The sequence below is a fragment of the Physeter macrocephalus genome, chromosome 21, assembly GCF_002837175.3.
Source record: "Physeter macrocephalus isolate SW-GA chromosome 21, ASM283717v5, whole genome shotgun sequence".
Lineage (NCBI taxonomy): Eukaryota > Metazoa > Chordata > Mammalia > Artiodactyla > Physeteridae > Physeter > Physeter macrocephalus.
Genome location: NC_041234.1, coordinates 109,757,310 through 109,777,861, shown reverse-complemented (window position 1 = coordinate 109,777,861; position 20,552 = coordinate 109,757,310). Strand labels below are relative to the sequence as shown.

At 40.5% G+C, this 20,552-nt stretch overlaps 1 protein-coding gene across 2 annotated transcripts in view; it reads left to right on the top strand.

The window, feature by feature from the left end:
* Positions 1-5,761: 5,761 nt before the first annotated feature.
* MCF2 (MCF.2 cell line derived transforming sequence) overlaps positions 5,762-20,552 on the top strand; it is a 75,139-nt gene continuing 60,348 nt past the window's right edge. For both annotated transcript variants that reach the window (XM_007100312.2, XM_007100311.2), the window contains exons 1-3: positions 5,762-5,786; positions 11,084-11,198; positions 12,278-12,368. In XM_007100312.2, coding sequence (XP_007100374.2) covers positions 5,762-5,786; positions 11,084-11,198; positions 12,278-12,368 — 231 coding nt within the window. The remainder of the gene's footprint in view (positions 5,787-11,083; positions 11,199-12,277; positions 12,369-20,552) is intronic.

The following is a 20,552-nucleotide window of genomic DNA, read 5'->3' as shown; positions in this document are numbered from 1 at the left end:
TGTGCCTAGCAATTGTTCAGTGTGAATTTCTTAAATGAATAAGTACATGAATGGGAGCCTCTCTGAACCTGTTTCCTCATCTGTAAGGTGAGGGTTTTATTTATTTTTCATTAATTTTTATTGGAGTATGATTGCTTTACAGTGTTGTTAGTTTCTGCTGTATAGCAAAGTGAATCCATTATACATATACATATATCCCCCCTTTTTTAGATTTCCTTCCCATTTAGGTCACCACAGAGCACTGAGTAAGGTGAGGGTTTTAATATACATCTTGGAGTACTAGGTGGTCAGCAAATATCTACTTTTAATCATTCCCTACACTTTTCCCCTCTGTTTTCATATTGGCTGTGGCAGTGGGTCAGTTGCCTTGAAAGAGATTGTATCTTTCTGGTTGACATTTCCTTTATTTCCCTTTCTATTTTAATTTGTGCTCCATTTTTGCCTCTTATTTTTAGGAAAAGGTGAGAATAGAGGTATTTGCTCTTTTAAGCAGTTAATATTTGCCCTGGCTCTCTGGCTCTTGAACAGAATGGCATGTGTGTGCAGCATGGTCCAGAGCTCGTATTCTTCTATGGGGTATGAACAGAAACCCCGGAGAAGGGATAAATGTATTGTACACAAGAGCGTGTCACTGTGACATAAAGCTCAAGGGTTGGAGTTATAGCTGTTATACACCAGAATCTGGAGTAAAAACGCTTTCTAGAAAATGGGAATGCTTGTAGATACCAATTTACTTAACTTTATAAACCATCATTTTCCTTGTAGGAATCAATAATAAACTCAGTAGAATTTAAATATCTTGGAATGGTAATACATACTCAGTTCATGGAGGAATAGAAGTAGGACAAGAAGGATCATTTACTCTAATCCACCTACACGCTCCATTGTCCTCTCTAGCCTCCTTGCTACAGAGCTGCTTGGCCTTCGTTCCCGCCCTATTAGTGGTAGGGAAAGGCTTCTCTACCCACCACGGCGGTCATTTCATCTCCAGAGAGTTCTGACTTCTAAAACACGTGCTTCTTTACATGGAGTCTGTGTAGCTGTCTCTGTTGCTTTCTGTTTGTCTTCTCTCTCTCTCTCTGAAGGGAAAAAACAACCAACCGACCAACCAACTTCCAACCAACCAAACAAGCAGCCAACCAACCACACAAACAAACAAAGAAGTACCTGATCAAGTAGGTTTGGGAAACACTGCATACATAGCCCATACCCAGGGAGTTGCAATGTGTGTGTGTATTTGCTGGGGAATGTTGCAGTATGCTTTACCCCCAATATCACAGAACTTTTTCGATTGAGAATCTTTACTTTTACCCAGAACATCTATCCACAGCTTAGTATCTGGCACATAGTAGGTGCTCAATAAATATTTGTTTTAAAAAAGTGAATGGATGGGGCTTCCCTGGCAGCACAGTGCTTGAGAATCCGCCTGCCAATGCAGGGAACACGGGTTCGAGCCCTGCTCTGGGAAGATCCCACAGGCCGCGGAGCAGCTAAGCCTGTGTGCCACAACTACTGAGCCTGCGCTCTAGAGCCCACGAGCCACAACTACTGAGCTCACGTGCCACAACTACTGAAGCCCACGCGCCTAGAGCCCGTGCTCTGCAACAAGAGAAGCCACCACGATGAGAAGCCTGCGCACTGCAACGAAGAGTAGCCCCTGCTCGAGGCAACTAGAGGAAGCCCGTGCGCAGCAATGAAGACCCAATGCAGCCAAAAAAAAAAAAAAAAGTGAATGGTTGCAAGATAAGTCTTTAAAAGCTATAAAGGGCACCCTGTATCAAGGTGACAAGTTTTTGTTTTTTTAAAAAAATATTTATTTATTTATTTGGCTGCGCCGGGTCTTAGTTGTGCCGTGCAGGAACTAGTTCCCTGACCAGGGATCAAACCTGGCCCCCTGCACTGGGAGCACGGAGTCTTAGCCACTGGACCACCAGGGAAGGCCCTGACAAGTGTCTTTATTTCTGCAAGTGACACAACCAAAATGGATCAACTAATTGGATGGGTTTACCTTCCTCCTCTGCGAACCATCCTAAATATATTATTTATTTCCATGCCTTTTAGGACTTTAAAAATTCTTTGTATTTGCATTCTGAGCTTGTATCCTCATTTGCACAACTACCTGTTATGTTATAAAAGAAATATTAGTGATTGAGTTTGCAATTTATGGTCAAGGCAATAAAAGCTTGCCTCTCTTGCTTCCTGATCAAATGTATGGAATGAATGAGTTGACAAGCACTCTCCTCGTCTTTTGTTTTCAGTTTGTGCCTGATTGTGTTTGACTGTACGGTCACATGGTTGGTTCTTCAGCAGAGCTTTTCAATGAAGAGCTGCTCCATCGGGGTGTTTTTGAGGCTGTTTGAAAGATTACTTATTGAGTTAGTTCCTTTTTTGGCTTCCCAACCAGCCCTTTTTCACAACTAGTCCAAAGTAAGGAGAATTGCACGCCTTTCATTTTTGAGTGATTGACCTTACCACATGGGACAGCTCTGCAAACCTCCTATCAAATGTGAATCTGGTCAACAGGAATATACTGTAATGTGGACCTGATCCGGCTTCGGTGACCCAGGCTTTTTATTTCCCATGCTCTGGAGTAAAAGAGTTTAAAGGGTCATCAAGAAGAACATTCTAAACCATATTTGTTCTCACTTTTACATTTCTGGAGGAAATCTGTGTGGAAATTCAAGGTTAGATACACAGCTGGGTTTAACTCAGTGTCAGCTTTCTCCAGAGTCTGTACTCTATGTCTTTCTTCTCAGCAAAAAGCCCACCTTGTCTTTTGTGGCTGCTCAGTGATAACCCCGTGGCTTCTGTTTCCCTTTCCTGCTATCTTCTCTCCCTTCAGTCTGTTTCCAACCCAGAACTTGATCATTTTTAAAATTAATTAATTAATTAGGTTGCTCCGGGTCTTAGTTGTGGCTCACCAGCTCCTTAGTTGTGGCAGTTGGGCTCCTTAGTTGTGGCATGCACGTGGGATGTAGTTCCCTGAGCAGGGATCGAACCCGGGCTCCCTGCATTGGGAGCGTGGAGGCTTAACCACTGAGCCACCTGGGAAGTCCCTGATCATTTCTTAAAGTAGTAACGTCTTCTCTTTTAACCATGTCTTTTAATTGAGGTGTAGTTGATTTACAATACTATGTAAGTTTCAGGTGTGCAACATAGTGATTCACAAGTTTTAAAAGTTATACTCCATTTACAGTTATTCTAAAATATTGGCTGTATTCCCTGTGCTGTACAATATATCCTTGCAGCTTATTTATTTTATACCTACTAGTTTGTACCTCTTACTCCCCTACCCCTATCTTGCCCCTCCCACCATCCCTCTCCCCACTGGTTACAACTTGTTCCCTATACCTGTGAGTCTGTTTCTTTTAATCATTATTTTATCCTTTTTTGTTAGTGTGGAAATATCATTTTGTTGGCATAATTGTGGGAGACATTTTATGATAGTGTGTTTTCCTTATCTATGGATTTTACCTGTTGTCGGATCTCAGAGAATGTAAGGGGCCTTGGAAAGCATTTGTTGTATTACCCGCGGAGGGTAGTGAGCTGAGGGGTAGGGAGTGACTTGCCCCAGATCCCAGAGCTGCTCAGTGGCCAAGCCAGCACTGGGCCCAGGTCCTCCCATTCCCAGCCCTCGGCCTTTTATTTTATGCCCTGATGCCTCTCTGATTATGTGAATGGATTAAAAAAAATTGTAGAGTAAGTAGACATAGTTTCTGCAACTGTGCAAGAGCCTGAATGGTATGAAAGGAATCAGGTTGCAGATATTAGTGCTTCCAGATCTGCCACATGACATAAAATTTATCCATTTATGGTTTTTTTTGTTGTTGTTTGTTTGTTTGTTTTGCGGTACGCGGGCCTCTCACTGTTGTGGTCTCTCCCGTTGCGGAGCACAGGCTCCGGACGCGCAGGCTCAGCAGCCGTGGCTCACGGACCCAGCCGCTCCGCGGCATGTGGGATCTTCCCAGCCCGGAGCACGAACCCGTGTCCCCTGCATCGGCAGGCGGACTCTCAACCACTGCGCCACCAGGGAAGCCCTATCCATATATGTTGATAGCTATTTCTACTGATCAAAGCAGGGGAGAAAACTGGGTCTTATTATGTAGGAATATTTTAATGCCTAATGCTCTCATCTAAACTGTAGAAAACATTTGGGGCATTGCCACTTGTGCAGGCCTCTGAGAGCAGAGAAAGTTCTAGTCCTCTTTGCACTCTCCCCATCTCAACCTTCCTTCAGGTGTCCAGGCGTAAAAATGTCAGTATATGACACATGTTTGTGACTGTCATAAACACATGCTTTTATCAGAGGAAACGTGTACCATTGTAAAAATAACTGCTTTTGGCAGTTTGGGTTGTGAAGACTGGGACGTACCAGGAGCCTAATTTTTTAAAATTGCAAGACATTTTTAGGAATTGATTTTTATGTCCTGACAAATGGTGGGTTTTTAATGGCATGTTTCTTATGAAAAATAAATTTGTCAGTGAATTTGTGTTTCAAATCGTGTGTGTGTGTGTGTGTGTGTGTGTGTGTGTGTGTGTGTGTGTGGCTCTGTAACAGAGGCCCTATTCCACTGTCTGGTATGGGTCATTGAGAACTTGTCTGTTCAGGGCCCTTGAGCAGGATGGGCCCTGATCTACCACCTCCATATGGTATGATCTGAAGAGCACTAAGAAGGGTAATGTGTCACCAGTCTGACACCACCAGAGACCAGGTCTTTGAAGGCCCTATGTATCAGAGGGCAAGGGGAAAATATGGTTTCTCTGAGAGATGTCACAAGCATTAAAACCAGCAGTCCAAAATAGCTGAGTTTGATGACCCACTTTCTTTTAAAAAGTTATCCTTGCTCATGGACCAGAGGCAGGTAGTGAACTTTGACCTGGGCCCCCTGTAGAGTTCACTAGAATCAAACATTACAAATTAGCACTTAAGATCTGGGACAACTAAAACATATTGAACATCACATGGATGTGTCCCACCTCTAATGGTCAAAGATGAGTTAATAGGCTCCCGTTCATGGAACACTGACTCTTATGCCAGTTATTTTGCATTTGGTCGGCAAGGCACCCTGTGGGGTAGATATTATTATGCCCATTTTACAGGTAAGGAAACTTGAGGCTCTGAGAGGCTAAGTAGCTTGTACATGTTTATACAACCAGTAAATGCAACAAGCTGGGATTGGAATCTAGGTTTCTCACATGCTTAACCGATACTTTGTACTTGCTCTCTGACATTTTCCTGACCTGTAAGATGGGATAATAATACCTTTCTCTGGGTTATTTTGAGGGTCCGATGCTATAAACGATCCGAAAAGTGCTTTGTAATCGCTAATAAAGCTTTGCAGAGTGAAAGGCATTGTTAGAAGTAAAAGACACTGTGCCACTGTCTCTACATGACTATCTACCCTTTAGATAAATAAATCTGGATGTCCTGGAGTTTGGACCTTTGCCCCTGGCTTTCTGGTGAATGAGAGTAGTTTATGTCCCAGGCGTAGACTCTGAGAACAAGGACACTGGTCCTACTTACCCAGTGATATTGTCCAGAGTGTGATTTCCTTCTTATGTGGCTGAGAGGAATAAAGAGAAGGTCAGCAGTGCGTCTGGGGATGCAGATCTGCGGGACCCCCAGAGTTCTTTTCAGCACGATGAGAAATCATGTGTACGTTTCTGGCTGTCCTCTAACGTGCCCGCTGTTTCTCTCCCTTTCTCGTTTGTCATAGAAACCGAGGTGCTTCTCCGTGTGAAGGACATCAGCCATTTCTTAATGCAAGACATTGCCTTCCTGTCTGGTAAGCAGACTTTTTCATATATTTAGACCAGATAAATGTTTGACTCTATTAGCAAAGTTAGTTTGGTCCTTCTTATATAAGTGGCTGTATAATTTTTATGTTTTAATAAACATTCATACATTGTGCATGTAGTTGCTAAAAAACGGACATTTAGAGAATAACTAGAGGTTTGAAATATGTTTAGATATGTGATTAAAACCAGTCTTACCAGTCTTGTATATTGGACGTTTGGGCAAGTCTTCAGCAATCTGTGATGGGCGAAGGTGGAATACATCTCCTAGGTGGGTGCAGGCTGAGTGAGAGGGTAACCACTCAGGTGGCTTCTTTGAGGTTTCCCCCTCCACCATAGCTCTGATGACTTAAATGTTCATTACAAATGCTGCAAGTCACCCTAATTAAGCATCACGTATTAAGTTTTTTTTTAAAGGATTTCATTTACACATGATAAAATAGTTTACTTTTCTAAAATATGTATAGTTATTTGTATATGTATATGCATTTGTGTATAATTTCTAAAAATTGTGATGAAATACACATAACATAAAATTTACCGTCTTAACTATTTTTTTCTTCTTTTTTAATGAAATTTTATTTATTTATTTATTTATTATTATTTTCATTTTTGGCTGCATTGGGTCTTCATTGCTGTGCATGGGCTTTCTCTAGTTGCGGTGAGCCGGGGCTACTCTTTGTTGTGGTGCGTGGCCTTCTCATTACAGTGGCTTCTCTTGTTGCGGAGCACAGGCTCTAGGCTCACGGGCTTCAGTAGTTGTGGCATGTGGGCTTAGTAGTTGTGGCGCACGGGCTTAGTTGCTCCACAGGCATGTGGGATCTTCCAGGACCAGAGCTCGAACCCGTGTCCCCTGCATTGGCAGGCGGATTCTTAACCACTGGGCCACCATGGAAGCCCATTTTTAAGTGTACGTTTCAGTGGCATTAAATACATTCACATTGTTGTGCAACTATCACCACCATCCATCTCCAGAACTCTTTTTGTCTTATAAAACTGAAACTCTGTACCTGTTAAAAAAAAATTACCCCTCATTCCTTCCTCCGTCTAGCCCCTGGCAACTACCATTCTACTTTCTGTCTCTAGGTATTTGACTATTCTAGGTGCCTCATATGAGTGGAATCATTGCTGTATTTGTCTTTTTGTGACTTGCTTATTTCACTTCGCCTAATGTCCTCAAGGTCTTTCTATGTTGTAGCGTTTTTCAGAATTTCCTTCCTTTTTAAGGCTGAATAACATTCCGTGGTATGGATGGACCACATTTGTTTATCCATTTATCCATTGATGGACACTTGGGTTGCTTGCACATTTTGGCTATTGTGAATAATGCTGCTCAAAAGCATTACATATTTTTAGAGATACAGCAATGGGAAACCACCCTTGTCTTTTTAATTTGATCAGATATCTAGGGAAAGCTTTGCCTAAAGACAAGCAGATTCCTTTCAAGTGTTAGAGTAACTTGAGCTATGCCATTAAACGTTATATTTATTGTATTAAACAGATAAGAAGAATTTACAAGTATATGCATTGTTTGCATGAAAATCCTTCTTAGGTGTTGAGAGTACAAGAGACCGTCTTATTCTTTTTAAGTAGTTTATTTATTTCTTCTGAAATGATACCTACATGCTCGGTTTACTAAACAAACATTTACTTTACGGATGATCCTAATTGGACACTTCAATCTGGCCTCTGCTTTAATGATTATAATTAGCGGTAATTGTGGTGATGTAATTAATGTGGTTTTATGTTTTATTTTATAAGTGGTATAAATGTGTGATATGCTTTCACTATTGAGATTCAGGGATTTTACTGAAGCTTCTTAGTGTTTTTCCAACTGTGTTCCAAATAGAACCACCCTCAGGACCTGTTCCCAGACCTAGATCCTGCTCCACAACTTCTTTCCTTATCTGATTTTTGTAGTTGTTTTAAAAAATGCTTATGCCTCTCATTTCTTTTGAAGAAAGGGTTCCCAATGGGAAAAATACTGAAAACCCCCAATTTAGAATATAAATATCTCCCTTGTTCTTTTCTCGCATGTTTACTACCTAGTATAGCACTTGTAGGTACTCAGTGGTAATAATGGTTTATAGATTAGTCAATGACAATCTGTCCTTAACAAGAACCAACATTCTTTCCTTTGACAGGTATAGTTTGCCTAAGTGTTGCTTGGCAAGTCTAAATTATATTATATGTTATGTATATATATATATATATATATAGAGAGAGAGAGAGAGAGAGAGAGAGAGAGAGAGAGAGAGAGAGCGCATTATATGTTATATATTATTTATATTCCTAGTTCTACACCATACAGTACCTATAGAGGCCCTTTGTTTCATGATTGGCTAATCTCTTGGTTCAGAGTTGTACAGTTTCTCCTTTGAGTTCCTTTAAAATTCTTGGGTGGATGCCATCATTTTCCATGATTATCTTTCTTCATCCTGCTCTTTAACTCTAGAATGTTATAAAGATTTATCGTCATTTGATTTATTACTTTGGTCTAGTTTGATTCAACAGATACTATGGGAATGGGGACCTCCCTTCAGTTTCCGTTGGTAAAGATTAAGGCAAGGAATGAATTTGATCTTTCCCAAGTACACTTGTGTAGAATGTGTTCTGCTTTTGTTGGATGGAGTGTTCTAGAAACGTAAATTAAGTCACAGTGCTGGGATTGTTATTCGGGTGTACTGTTTCCTAGTGAACTTCCTGTCTACTTGTTCTATCACTTATTGAGAGGGGTGGTGAAATTTCTGACTAAAATTCTGGATTTGTTTATTTCTCCTTGCAGCTCTATCCATTTTTGTTTCATGTATTTTGAAGCTCTGTTATCAGATACATAAGCGCTTAGGATTGTTATGTCCTCTTGATGAATGTACTGCTGTTTGATTATCAAATGATCTTCTTAATCTTTTTTAAAAAAAAATAATTTTTTATTTATTTTATTTATTTTGGCTGCGTTGGGTCTTCATTGCTGTGTGCGGGGTAAAGATTAAGGCAAGGAATGAATTTGATCTTTCCCAAGTACACTTGTGTAGAATGTGTTCTGCTTTTGTTGGATGGAGTGTTCTAGAAACGTAAATTAAGTCACAGTGCTGGGATTGTTATTCGGGTGTACTGTTTCCTAGTGAACTTCCTGTCTACTTGTTCTATCACTTATTGAGAGGGGTGGTGAAATTTCTGACTAAAATTCTGGATTTGTTTATTTCTCCTTGCAGCTCTATCCATTTTTGTTTCATGTATTTTGAAGCTCTGTTATCAGATACATAAGCGCTTAGGATTGTTATGTCCTCTTGATGAATGTACTGCTGTTTGATTATCAAATGATCTTCTTAATCTTTTTTAAAAAAAAATAATTTTTTATTTATTTTATTTATTTTGGCTGCGTTGGGTCTTCATTGCTGTGTGCGGGCTTTCTCTAGTTGTGGCGAGCGGGGGCTACTCTTCGTTGCGGTGCACGGACTTCTCATTGCACTGGCTTCTCTTGTTGTGGAGCACGGCCTCTAGGCGCATGGGTTTCAGTTGTGGCTCACGGGCTCTAGACTGCAGGCTCAGTAGTTGTGGCGCCCGGGCTTAGTCGCTCCGCGGCGTGTGGGATCTTCCCGGCCCAGGGCTCGAACCCGTGTCCCCTGCATTGGCAGGCGGATTCGTAACCACTGCGCCACCAGGGAAGCCCCTGATCTTCGTAATCTTGACTCTGAAATCTTCTTTGTCTAAAATTAGACACCTTCCTTTTGACTACTTAGCATGATATATCTTTTTCCATCTTTTTGCTTTTAATGCATTGTGCCTTTATATTTAAAGTGTGTTTCTTGTAGGCAATATATAGTTGTGTCTTGATTGTTTTATCCAATTTGACGATCTCTAACTTTTAATTGGGGTGTCAAAATCATTTACATTTAATGTGATTATTCATGGCTCAGTTTAAACCTATCATTTACTATTTGTTTTCTATTTGTCTTATTCTTCGTTTTTTTCCCTCCATTTTTGCTTTCTTTTGGAATTAGTTGCTTTATCATTCTACTTTCTCTCCTTTGCCTTTGTCATAGTTTTATTGCATATTGAATATTTTTTTTTTTTTTTTTTTTTTTTTGTGGTACGCGGGCCTCTCACCGCTGTGGCCTCTCCCGTTGCGGAGCACAGGCTCCGGACGCGCAGGCCCAGCGGCCACGGCTCACGGGCCCAGCCGCTCCGCGGCACGTGGGATCCTCCCGGACCGGGGCACGAACCCGCACACTCCGCACCGGCAGGCGGACTCCCAACCACTGCGCCACCAGGGAAGCCCTGCATATTGAATATTTTTATATCCTGTACCTTTATTCACTTAAATTTAGCCAAATAAGAATTACAACTAAACCTCTCAAAAAATTTATTTTAGCAAGCTAAATTCAAGGGCCACTGTACAACTTTCCTCCTAAAATAATCTTTCAATTTCCATTTAGCACTAATATGTTTTGAGCACCCACTCTGTGCCCAGGTGTTAGGCTGACTACAGAGTGAGACCTTAGGCACATGTAAGGCTCATCCCTGCGCTAGGTGGCTTTCATTCTCAATCCTCCAGGCTGCATAGAGGGCTGTGGAGTGGGGTGCACACTGAATTTTAACCCATGGAGAATTTGTGGTCTTACTTTCTTTGCATTAGTAAGATTCCTATTCCATTGTTGGTATTATTGCGTATATTGTTTCTTCCACCAATCCGTTAGAACATCACTTATTTCCTATAGTTTGTATCCTATACTCTTTTCATGCTCACCATGACTCTAAGTGGTCAGTTTTATCAAGGTTTCCTCTTGTTATCAAGTTGTCCGTGACTCACTTTGAATTTAGGCTCATAGCATTGGTATAGAAACAGTTATTTCCCAATACCCATGGTTGTCCAATATGAGTGATCAGCTCTATTTTCAACTGCGTTTATTATAAACATTCTGTGAAATTTTTTCTCATTTTGCCTTCTCTACTCCCTCCCTCCCCTTTCTTTCTTTTTCTTTCTTCCTTCCTCCCTCCCTCCCTCCCTCCTTCTCTTTCTTCCTTTCTTTTCTTCTTTCTTTCTTTCTCTCTCTCTGTCTCCCCCACCTCCCTTTCTTTCTTTCTCCTTTTTTTATTTCAAAACCACCCTGCCACTTTTTAGACTTCAGCAGGAGCATGGTGCCGTTTTGGTTTCTGTGGAGATCATCATCTTTATAAAAGTTGCATTGGCCCCAGACTGTCTTCTAACCACCCCTCTCAAATCTAAAATCCTCTTTCTCGCGTTGTTGTCACATAAATGCTAATTTGGTTTTTTATACTATTTCAGGTGGCCGGGGAAAGGACAATGCTTGGATCATTACGTTTCCGGAAAATTGTAATTTCAGATGCATACCGGAAGAGGTGATAGCAAAAGTGCTGACTTACTTGACGTCTGTTGCAAGGTATAGCATTTCATTACATTTTTTTTTCAGTTTGGTTTCTATTGGCTACCCATTTGAATGTAGTAACAGGAAAATGGTGTTTTGGTGTGGCTTTTGTTATTGTAAATGATCATAAGACTCACCTTCAGAGTAGATAAGAAATAACTTAGAAGGGGAAGCTGACAGCTACCTAAATTGCTATAAAGATTATACTGAGGACCTATGCAGAAGAACATAGGTTAAAAATGATGATCGTACATAAAGCCTTTAATCTGCCTAAAAGGAACTCTCACTAGCCAGTAGCTAGACAGCTATTCTTCATTTCTTCCAAGGATAAAATAAGAAGACTGAAAGTTAAATAGACTCAAAAGTGATATTGGAATGGATTAGGAGTTACTTGATATTAGAAATCATTTGAGATGAGAACGCTTTAAGGGGGAAGTTTCAAAAGCTTCCTTAAAGATTTTATTTAGGTTGAAAACAAATTTTTTAAAGGAAACATTTTCTGGTTATTAATCCTGAAGACTAAGAAGGCAGGAATCTAAGATCATAATATTGTGAAGAACCTCATGAACAAAAATCAAATCCCAGAAAACTAAATTTACACTGCACCCCTTAAAGCTTGAAAGTGGTCTTTTTAGGGCACATAAAAGTTTTATTATCCATTACACTGCCTTCCCTCAAGGAGCAGGCAAGAGGTAGGAATATGTATTTAACAGTGTTTTTCTGAATGAATGAATGGATCATTGACTCCTGATGGATTGGCGTGAAGTTACATCTGACATCATGAAGGACAGCTGTCTATAAGGTTTTCCCATGCCCCAAATCGTAGTATTCCGAATCCATTTTAGTGGCCTACCTGCATGACACTATTACTTGCCTATTTAAAAGATTGACATCAGTGACAAAAAAGAAATTTTAAATAGTGAGTAGTGGAATATGGAATTAAATTGGCTTTCCATTGTAGCACTTTGTGATAACTTTCCAAATCTGTCTTCAGGCAAGACATCACATGTAAATGAAATAATCAGAAGTAAGGACATATCTAGCAAAGTTGGGTTATTACTAAGCAAAACAGAGTATTTCCTCTCATCTTGTAGGCAAAATGGATCTGACTCCCGATTTACCATTATTCTTGATCGAAGACTGGATACCTGGTCTTCTCTCAAAATCTCTCTCCAAAAAATCTCAGTGAGTACCAATTTATTCTACAGTAGCTTCTTTTTTTAAAAAAATAGATCTTTATTGGAGTATAATTGCTTCACAGTGCTGTGTTACTTTCTGTTGTACAACAAAGTAAATCAGCCATATGCATACCTATGTCCCCATATCCCCTCCCTCTTGCGTCTCCCTCCCTCCCACCCTCCCTATCCCACCCCTCTAGGTGGTCACAAAGCACCGAGCTGATCTCCCTGTGCTATGCGGCTGCTTCCCACTAGCTGTTTTACATTTGTATTCTACAGTAACTTCTTGACTTTGTTTTGCATTATACTTTCTGTTTGTGGGGTACAGCTTATTTTGATACTGATGGAGACAATAAAAATAGATGGAATGGGGAGGTGGGAAACTAGAGAGGCGAATTGGTAGAGGAGATTGAGCTAACCAACTCTACCCAAAATAAAACCTAATAGGAAAGAATGAGTAGTTAATGGTTCAAGTTGAGTGAGAAGTGATTGATGGTCCCCTATGCCTTTCAAAGCAAGGCAATTTTTTTATGAGAACTGTTTAAAAAATGGAAATAGCTGTGTTGCTGTATACTCATTATATCTGGAAAAGTATAAAGAAGAGGGTTTAAAACAATAGTCAATAATCGAACCGTCCAGAAATAAACACTTTTTAACATTTTGGTGTGTATCTTTCTAGACTTTTCTTTCCCCTAGGGTAGAGAGGGAAGGGAGTCACCTGCAAAATGACATATTGTCCCTATTGGAAGCTAGTCCCCAGCTCTCCAAGACCCAGAGAGAAAAAACAGTTGCCCTAAAGGAGACAGTATGAGAGATGCAATCCTGCCCACAGCCAAGATGATCTTTTACATTATTAGGCTCATTTGGATATTGTCTGACACTTCTCTTTCATAGAAGAAGAGGGAGGTGAGGAACCCATAGACTCCTCCTGAGCTGGTAAGAGTGGGGCTGTCTGCAAAAGTGCCATGCAGTCAACTTCCTCTATCAGACCAGAATAGCTAGGAATCAATATATGTGTTTCTTTGAGAGTCCAATGTCATCAGCCATCTGAAATTCTTCCTTCCGTCTCCGGACTCACGCGGGAGGCCACGCCCAGCAGAGGCAGTTGGTTTAGTTGTGAAGGCAAGACAAAAATCTAGGTTGTCGGACTTCTGAGCCGGTGTTCTTTTTGCTCTACTAACTTGCTGACGAGTGTAGGAAACACGCCGGCTCTCACGTGGTAAAACGAATGAGATCATTATCCTCTCATGCCCAGCATGAGTTATTCCTCGTCTTGGGCAAGTCAGCAGGGTGGTTTTTGTTTTTGTTGTTTGTTTGTTTTTAAAGTTTTGTAAGTTTTTTTTTTTAATTTAATTAATTAATTAATTAATTTATTTATTTTTTTGGCTGTGTTGGGTCTTCGTTGCTGCCCACGGGCTTTCTCTAATTGCAGCGAGCAGGGGCTACTCTTCGTTGCGGTGCGCGGGCTTCTCATCGTGGTGGCTTCTCTTGTTGCAGGCACAGGCTGTAGGTACGCGGGCTTCAGTAGTTGCAGCACGCGGGCTCAGTGGTTGTAGCTCGCAGGCTCTAGAGCACAGGCTCTGTAGTTGTGGCGCACAGGCTTAGTTGCTCTGCGGCATGTGGGATCTTCCTAGACCAGGGCTTGAATCCATGTCCCCTGCCTTGGCAGGCGGATTCTCAACCACTGCGCCACCAGGGAAGCCCCAGCAAGGTGGTTTTTTGTTTATTTTTTATAACAGAAGTGTTTAATGCTAAGCAATGAAGAGTTAATACCAGATTCATAAAAGTTACCAAAATAAAATAGTAAAACCTCGATTTTGTATAGTACATTTTTGCTTTTTCAAAGGCATTCACATTTATTAAGTAATGTTGATTCTCTTTGTTTCCTGATTAAGTCCTGTGGGCGGGTATCATTATAATTGTCCCATAGATGAGGGAATTACATTGATATACGCATCTTGGAAAGATTATGTGTTGAATCCAAGGTCAAACAGCTAAGTAACAAAGAGGAGGAGCAGGAATTGAATTCTCACGAACTCCAGTTGGTGACCTTTCTACCTGCCGCTTCCTGTCATTTTCCAAATGACATGTGGATAGACAAATACATTAAATTTTGTTTAGAAAAAGGTAAAAATTCCTTTGGAGAGAGTACATCTGGCCTCCAGGTACTATTGAGCCCTATCAAGGGGCTGAATCATATAAAAGGTGTTTATCGTGCCCTGGCCTTTAGGATCGGTCCTTGGGCTTATTGAGCAGACTTTCGTTTATGACAATAATCAATTATTTAATACTAAATATAGCACTTGTTACAATAAAACATTTTTTTTTATCACCCAGCCCAGCTTTTTTTTTGATGCCAAAACTACCTGCTTGATGAGATTAATTTTCATTGAGTGACTGGTTGGCACATGGCATCAGTTTTTTTGGTAAAGTTTTATTTTTATTAATCAAATAGATTGCTTAGAACAGAGGTCTTGTTTTTCCCAAAAGAGAAATACAAAATTGGGTCTTGATACTATTGATTTGGGGTCAACAAAGGAATAATGACTTTGTTGACCCCAACAGAAAGGGGAGGTGATGTGTTTCCCTAGGGAATGCTCTCTCAGTGGGGAAGTGTGAAGTATGCCCCACAAAGAGCTTTGAGCCCAAGGTCGCTTTACTTGCATAACAGCCGGGCAGGAGTGGGAGGTGGGGGTTCGGCAGGTGACAATGACATGTAACTGGCTATAGATTAGTTTAAGCGTTGTTTCTTTTTAGCATTTTGAATGTTTCTGCTTATGGTAGAGCTTCTATACCCATACTCAAAAGCACATTAATTATATCTCAACCATTAATAGCCATTGGACATTGTTTGCAATAGAGGTAAATATCGAATGCAAGCCAATTTCAAGAACAAAAGTTGACATTCAGAAGGAATTTCTGGTGAAAATGGCCATTGTATAGATAGGTCTAACTGTGTTTACTACATTATTTTAAACTAGTGCCTATGAAGTAATTATATAATTCAATTTGAAGATCTTAATTTCTAGATTCCAAAAGAAACTACGCAGTTAGGCTATATTTCATAATGATAAGAGACAAGATTTTTTTGTTTTTTTTTAGTTATACATTTTGGGGAAATGTTCATTTGGGAGAGAATCCTATCCGTCTTAGAAAGTTTGCACGTTCTGCTCTTTCTAGATTATCATCAGGACAAAATTTCACAAGCTATTAACCTTTCACAAGGCTTAAACCCAGAGTAGAATTTAATTTAAAAAAAAACCAAACAGAATTGAGTTTCAAGTTACAGACCAGGGTAGGACAAGATTAAAGATATCAGTTAATACTACCTTCACAAAGATTCTTAGCATTCCACCTTAAAAATCAAATTGCGCAGAGGAGAAAGCCAGTCCCATCTAGCCCCTAGGAGGAGAGTCGTTTTTTTCCCCTTCCTCCACTCCCTGGACGAGGCTGATCTTCTCGAGCAGTCCAGCACCAGCTAATCCATGAGGTTCAATCAGGCTAAGTAATTGGGGGGATGTGTCGACTCTGAATTACAATGAGCAGCAGGGAAGGCTCTGTCAGCTGACGAATCAGGGATAGTGGTTTTTTTTGCAGCGCTGCCACGGTGGTAATGGAAGCAGCTACGGTAGCTTTGTTTGATAGAGATTTTTGGCTGCCGCTTTTAAATACTACCTAAGAAGCGGCTCATATTTCATCAATGTGGCATTGACAATTGGAAAAGAAGAGTGTTATTGTGTATAGGCGAGATGGCAGAAGCAACTCCCCCGAGAGCCAAGATGAGGTTCAGAAGGAATGCGGTAAGGGCTCTGCCTGCAGTCCTGGAAAGCCTATTCCCAAGTTCAAGTGCAGGGATGCGGCAGCATGGTGCTATAGCACAAACTGCTGAATGGGGCTTTTAAGGACAGAGGGAGAGAATGGAGTCTTGTGTTTGCATGGACTGCATTGATGTGATTCCTGTGATACGGACATAGGGGAATGTTAAGGCCAAGGAGGTAGAATGTAATTTCAAAATCTAAACGTGATCAAGTTTATGAGGAAGCACCATCCGTCATGGTACTTGTTCAAGACTGTATGAGCAATTTTGAATCGTTGGGCAGAGTAGCTTTAAGTGACTAGTTAAAATAATATCTAACAAAAGGATTCATCCTTCCTTTCACCATGGTCAAGTAGAGTATGATATCATGGACAGACCTGGAGACGACTTCATCAGCATTTAAAAAGGCAGCCCTTCCTGGGTGTTACCGGACAAGTGAACAAATGTTGAAGTCTGATGATTTGAAATCTTTCTGATTTCATTTCTTCCCCATATTCAAACTTGAAAGATGCAGATTTCTAGCCTGTTGACAACTGTTTCTTAAAGGAAAAAAAGTGACTCACTGTTCTTTATAAGCTGGAATTTAGAAATCTCTCCTTTCAGATACAGTTGCAAATTTTCCCATCGTTGGTTCACTTGTGTACTAAATTCCCAGCAAATTTCTGAAGGGATATTTGGATGTATTTTGGAGAGATACAAAGTAACACTAGCTAATTTGGTAACTAACTGATCATCAGCAAGGTTTTCAGGGCTACTCTTTTTCTTTCGAAACTTAAGGTAATGTTGTTGATCTTATGATTTAAAATATAATACTTGCTTATTTAAAACTCAACACACAAAAAATAAGAAAGTGAAAATCAGTCATAGAAAAAAATGACACTTGGAATCAAAAGTAAGATCAGGGAAATAAACCAGGAAGAATTTTATTGTTGTTGAATGACAGTGAACATCAATGGGTGAGTAAACGGTTTATTTTCTAATAAAGCTCTTGGCACAAAATGGTGTATTAAAAATTACAGTTTAGGATATGAATCTTTTATCTCCAGCTCTACACATGATTTTGTATTATGGGAATGATAGCTTCAGACTTTTAACAGACAATTCATGGTGCACAAGAGATGCCTGTGTATATGCTTTGCAATACTGGGTGCAACTGACATTGGTCCTTTTGCTATCAAAAGTAGTTTACTTAAGCTTTCAGAAAATTCCTAATTCCTTTATATGCATAGATGTTTTCTCAGTTCTGAACTTTGTTTTGTGTAGATGCACATCCCTTAATATACACACAAATTAATATAGCACACGAGTACTCAGTGAATAGATATATCTAGTACTGTGCCACACACACCATGGGTTACAAAGGTAAACATGGAATGGCTACAGAGCTGAAGGAGCTTTCAATCTAGTAGAGAAGGTAGGACATGTTCATCAATAACTATTAAATAACTATTATGAAAGAACTTCTAGTTGGTAGGGAAGGGCTCGCAAAGGAGATGACGTTTGTTTGGACCTTAAGGAAGAGCATCTGTGTCTACTACCTTTCTTGGTTTCTTTCTTCTCTTTTTCTCTCAAATGAATTACTTTAAGTGGTCCCTGTGAACAGCTAGCTTGAAATGAAATTGATTGGATTAAGCCTGAAGCCCAGAACTATGGTGGAAGACAAATTTGTGCTGCTTGCATGCATAGGGCCTGACCAGAGTGAATAATGTGCAGCTCAGTTGGTGACACCATAGTTTGACTTGGAAGGATCTCTGGAGTCGGGCTGATTCTAGAGGCTATGATAGGTATAGCACCTGGAAGGATGGTAGCAGTGGATTTAAAGTCCAAAGAGAGGCTTAAACTGGCTACTTGGTGGAAATTGCAATGAGTGTGAACAAGTGAGGGGGTTGAGAATGGATATGGGCCAAGAAGGGCGAATCACAAGGAAAAGAGTATTGTCTGGGACTGTCCCGCTCCTGAGATCACTTGGCAAGTTATTTGGCTATCTGTGGAGTAACTCTTCCTTTTTATACTCTTTAAGGGTGGGGTATGTGGGAAGAGTGCAGGAGTAGCTCACGGCCTTGGAAACTCTTCTCTGTAGCTTGAGGTCACGAGATGTTTCCCAGCGTATTCTAACGTGATAGCTTGGACCTTATCGAGGTCAATCACATGCCAACAATTCAGTATTTTATGTTCTGTAACTATTGTAATATGTTTTGTTCAGTAGGCTCCATGATGCTAAATTGTTTCAAGCATTTGTTTTTACTGTTAGTATTTGTCCCATTTTCTAGATGTCAAGGTCAAGTTATTCCTAAATGCCAGGCAGCAAGTCTGAGTTTGCATTCAGCCTGTGCGTTGTTAAGTACGTGTCCTGGGAAGGGTTAAGGGTCTTGGAAAGAGCTTGTCCTTAGCATTCAGATTGGCCTGGTTTCCCTCTTATTGTGACTGTATTTCTCTGCCCTAAAGATGCAAAGAAAAAGCTCTAGGAATATAAATTGTTTTCATAGTAAAATAATCAAATTTTTATGTGGCATCAGCCACTGTAAGCGTTTTTAAAGAAATAACTAGAATAACTGAAAAGCGAGCAGGGGGTGTATGAATTGCCTGTCTGAGATGCCGCACAAAAGAATATTAAACAAGGTTAATTTCCAGACTTCAGTAGTGAAAGAGCAATGCCTTTTGTCACTGTTATTGCTGTCCAAACTGCCGTGAGGCCATATAACTGGGTGATCTGAAGGCAGGCATGAGGAGAAGGGAGTAAATGTCTTCTCTAGGAGGGGAAGGGGAGAGAAAACGAATTCTGTGCGCCTTAACTTGAAGAACCGGTCGGAGCTGCTGCCGAGGGCTGGGGTGGGGCCGTGCTCAGAAACGGGAGAAATGGCTCTGAGCCCTATGAAGACAGGCGGCATGTTCATTTTTACTGAGGCTCCTTTAAGCAGTCACATGTTGGAACTCCAAAAAAAAACAGCCTGCAACCAGTGCCTAAAACCAATGCTGTTTCCTCTCTCCTGCTGCATGCTTTTTTTTTTTGGTAAAGAAGAAAGCAATAAAAGAAAACAAGGCTGACCCTTGCTCGCATCTTTTTGCTTTTTTGACAAGCTCTCAAAAACGATTTATAGTTTGCAAATCTAGGGTTTGATTTTGGAGAAAATAGAAACTGTGCCTTTTCATGTTTATATAACCATCCAGATTAGAGATCTTTAAGGCAGCATAGCAGAGAATGTAGAAATGTAGTTTCCCCAGACCGAATGGGAAACCTCAGGGGGTTTGCGCTATATTTGCTATAAGATACGTGCATCTGATCCTGTTTATGATATGTGATATTCTGTTTGAATGTTCATTTCAATAGCGGCTTTAAAATAGATTATCTTGAATCTTTTAGTTATGCAAATATCTGTATATAAAGAATAGAATCAGTCTCTATACCTATTTGTATGCTCACATGCAAACACATGCAGACTGACCCTAAATCCAAAATGGCCTTTCAGGTTAAAATTTCTCAGACAGAGCGTTGATACTGGCCCAGGTTCAGATGTATGAAGCTTTAGTTCCAAGGTTGCAAACTGGTAGTCCATACATGTGTTTTGTTGAGACCATCCAGTGCTTTAACAAACTTTCCATTTGTTTCCCGTCTTTGAAAATCGTGTTTCCCACAGAAGTCTGGATTTCTGGCTTCTTTTGAGAAATCACAGATTTGGCAGAGCTGGGCCCACCTTCCCACATGACAGCGTTTAGCTGGAACTGACTAGTTGTGAAATGAGGATAAAAGAACCTATTGCATGTAAAATACTTAGTATGATGTCATAATATCATGATGAGGATAATTCTCATAATAGTCATTCAATAGAAAGCAACACTCCCACCCATGGCCAGCTAGCCAATCTCCTGTCCCTACCTTAAGGCTTTGAGGGGTCCTGAATACATGTAAATATATGTACATGTATATACACATATATATATATATATATATATTTTTTTTTTTTTTTTTTTTGCTGGAGAGAAGCTATTAAAAGTCATTCACAAAAAAAAAAAAAGTCATTCACATGAGGTTGTTTATCTGATTCATACATGGGATCTAATGGATGTGAGGCATAGAAACAATATGACTGGTCTGAACTGTATGATTTAGTTTTCTAAAAAAAAAACTCTGACAAATCAAAGGAATTGTTTGAGTGCCCCCCAATTGTTTAGTAGTTTTGCCTACTAAATAATAACCATTGCCTACAAGTTATTTATTCCTTCAAATGGCTTAGATTTGGGGCTTCCCTGGTGGCGCAGTGGTTGAGAGTCCGCCTGCCGCTGCAGGGGACGCGGGTTCGCGCCCCGGTCCGGGAGGATCCCGCATGCCGCGGAGCGGCTGGGCCTGTGAGCCGTGGCCGCTGAGCCTGCGCGTCC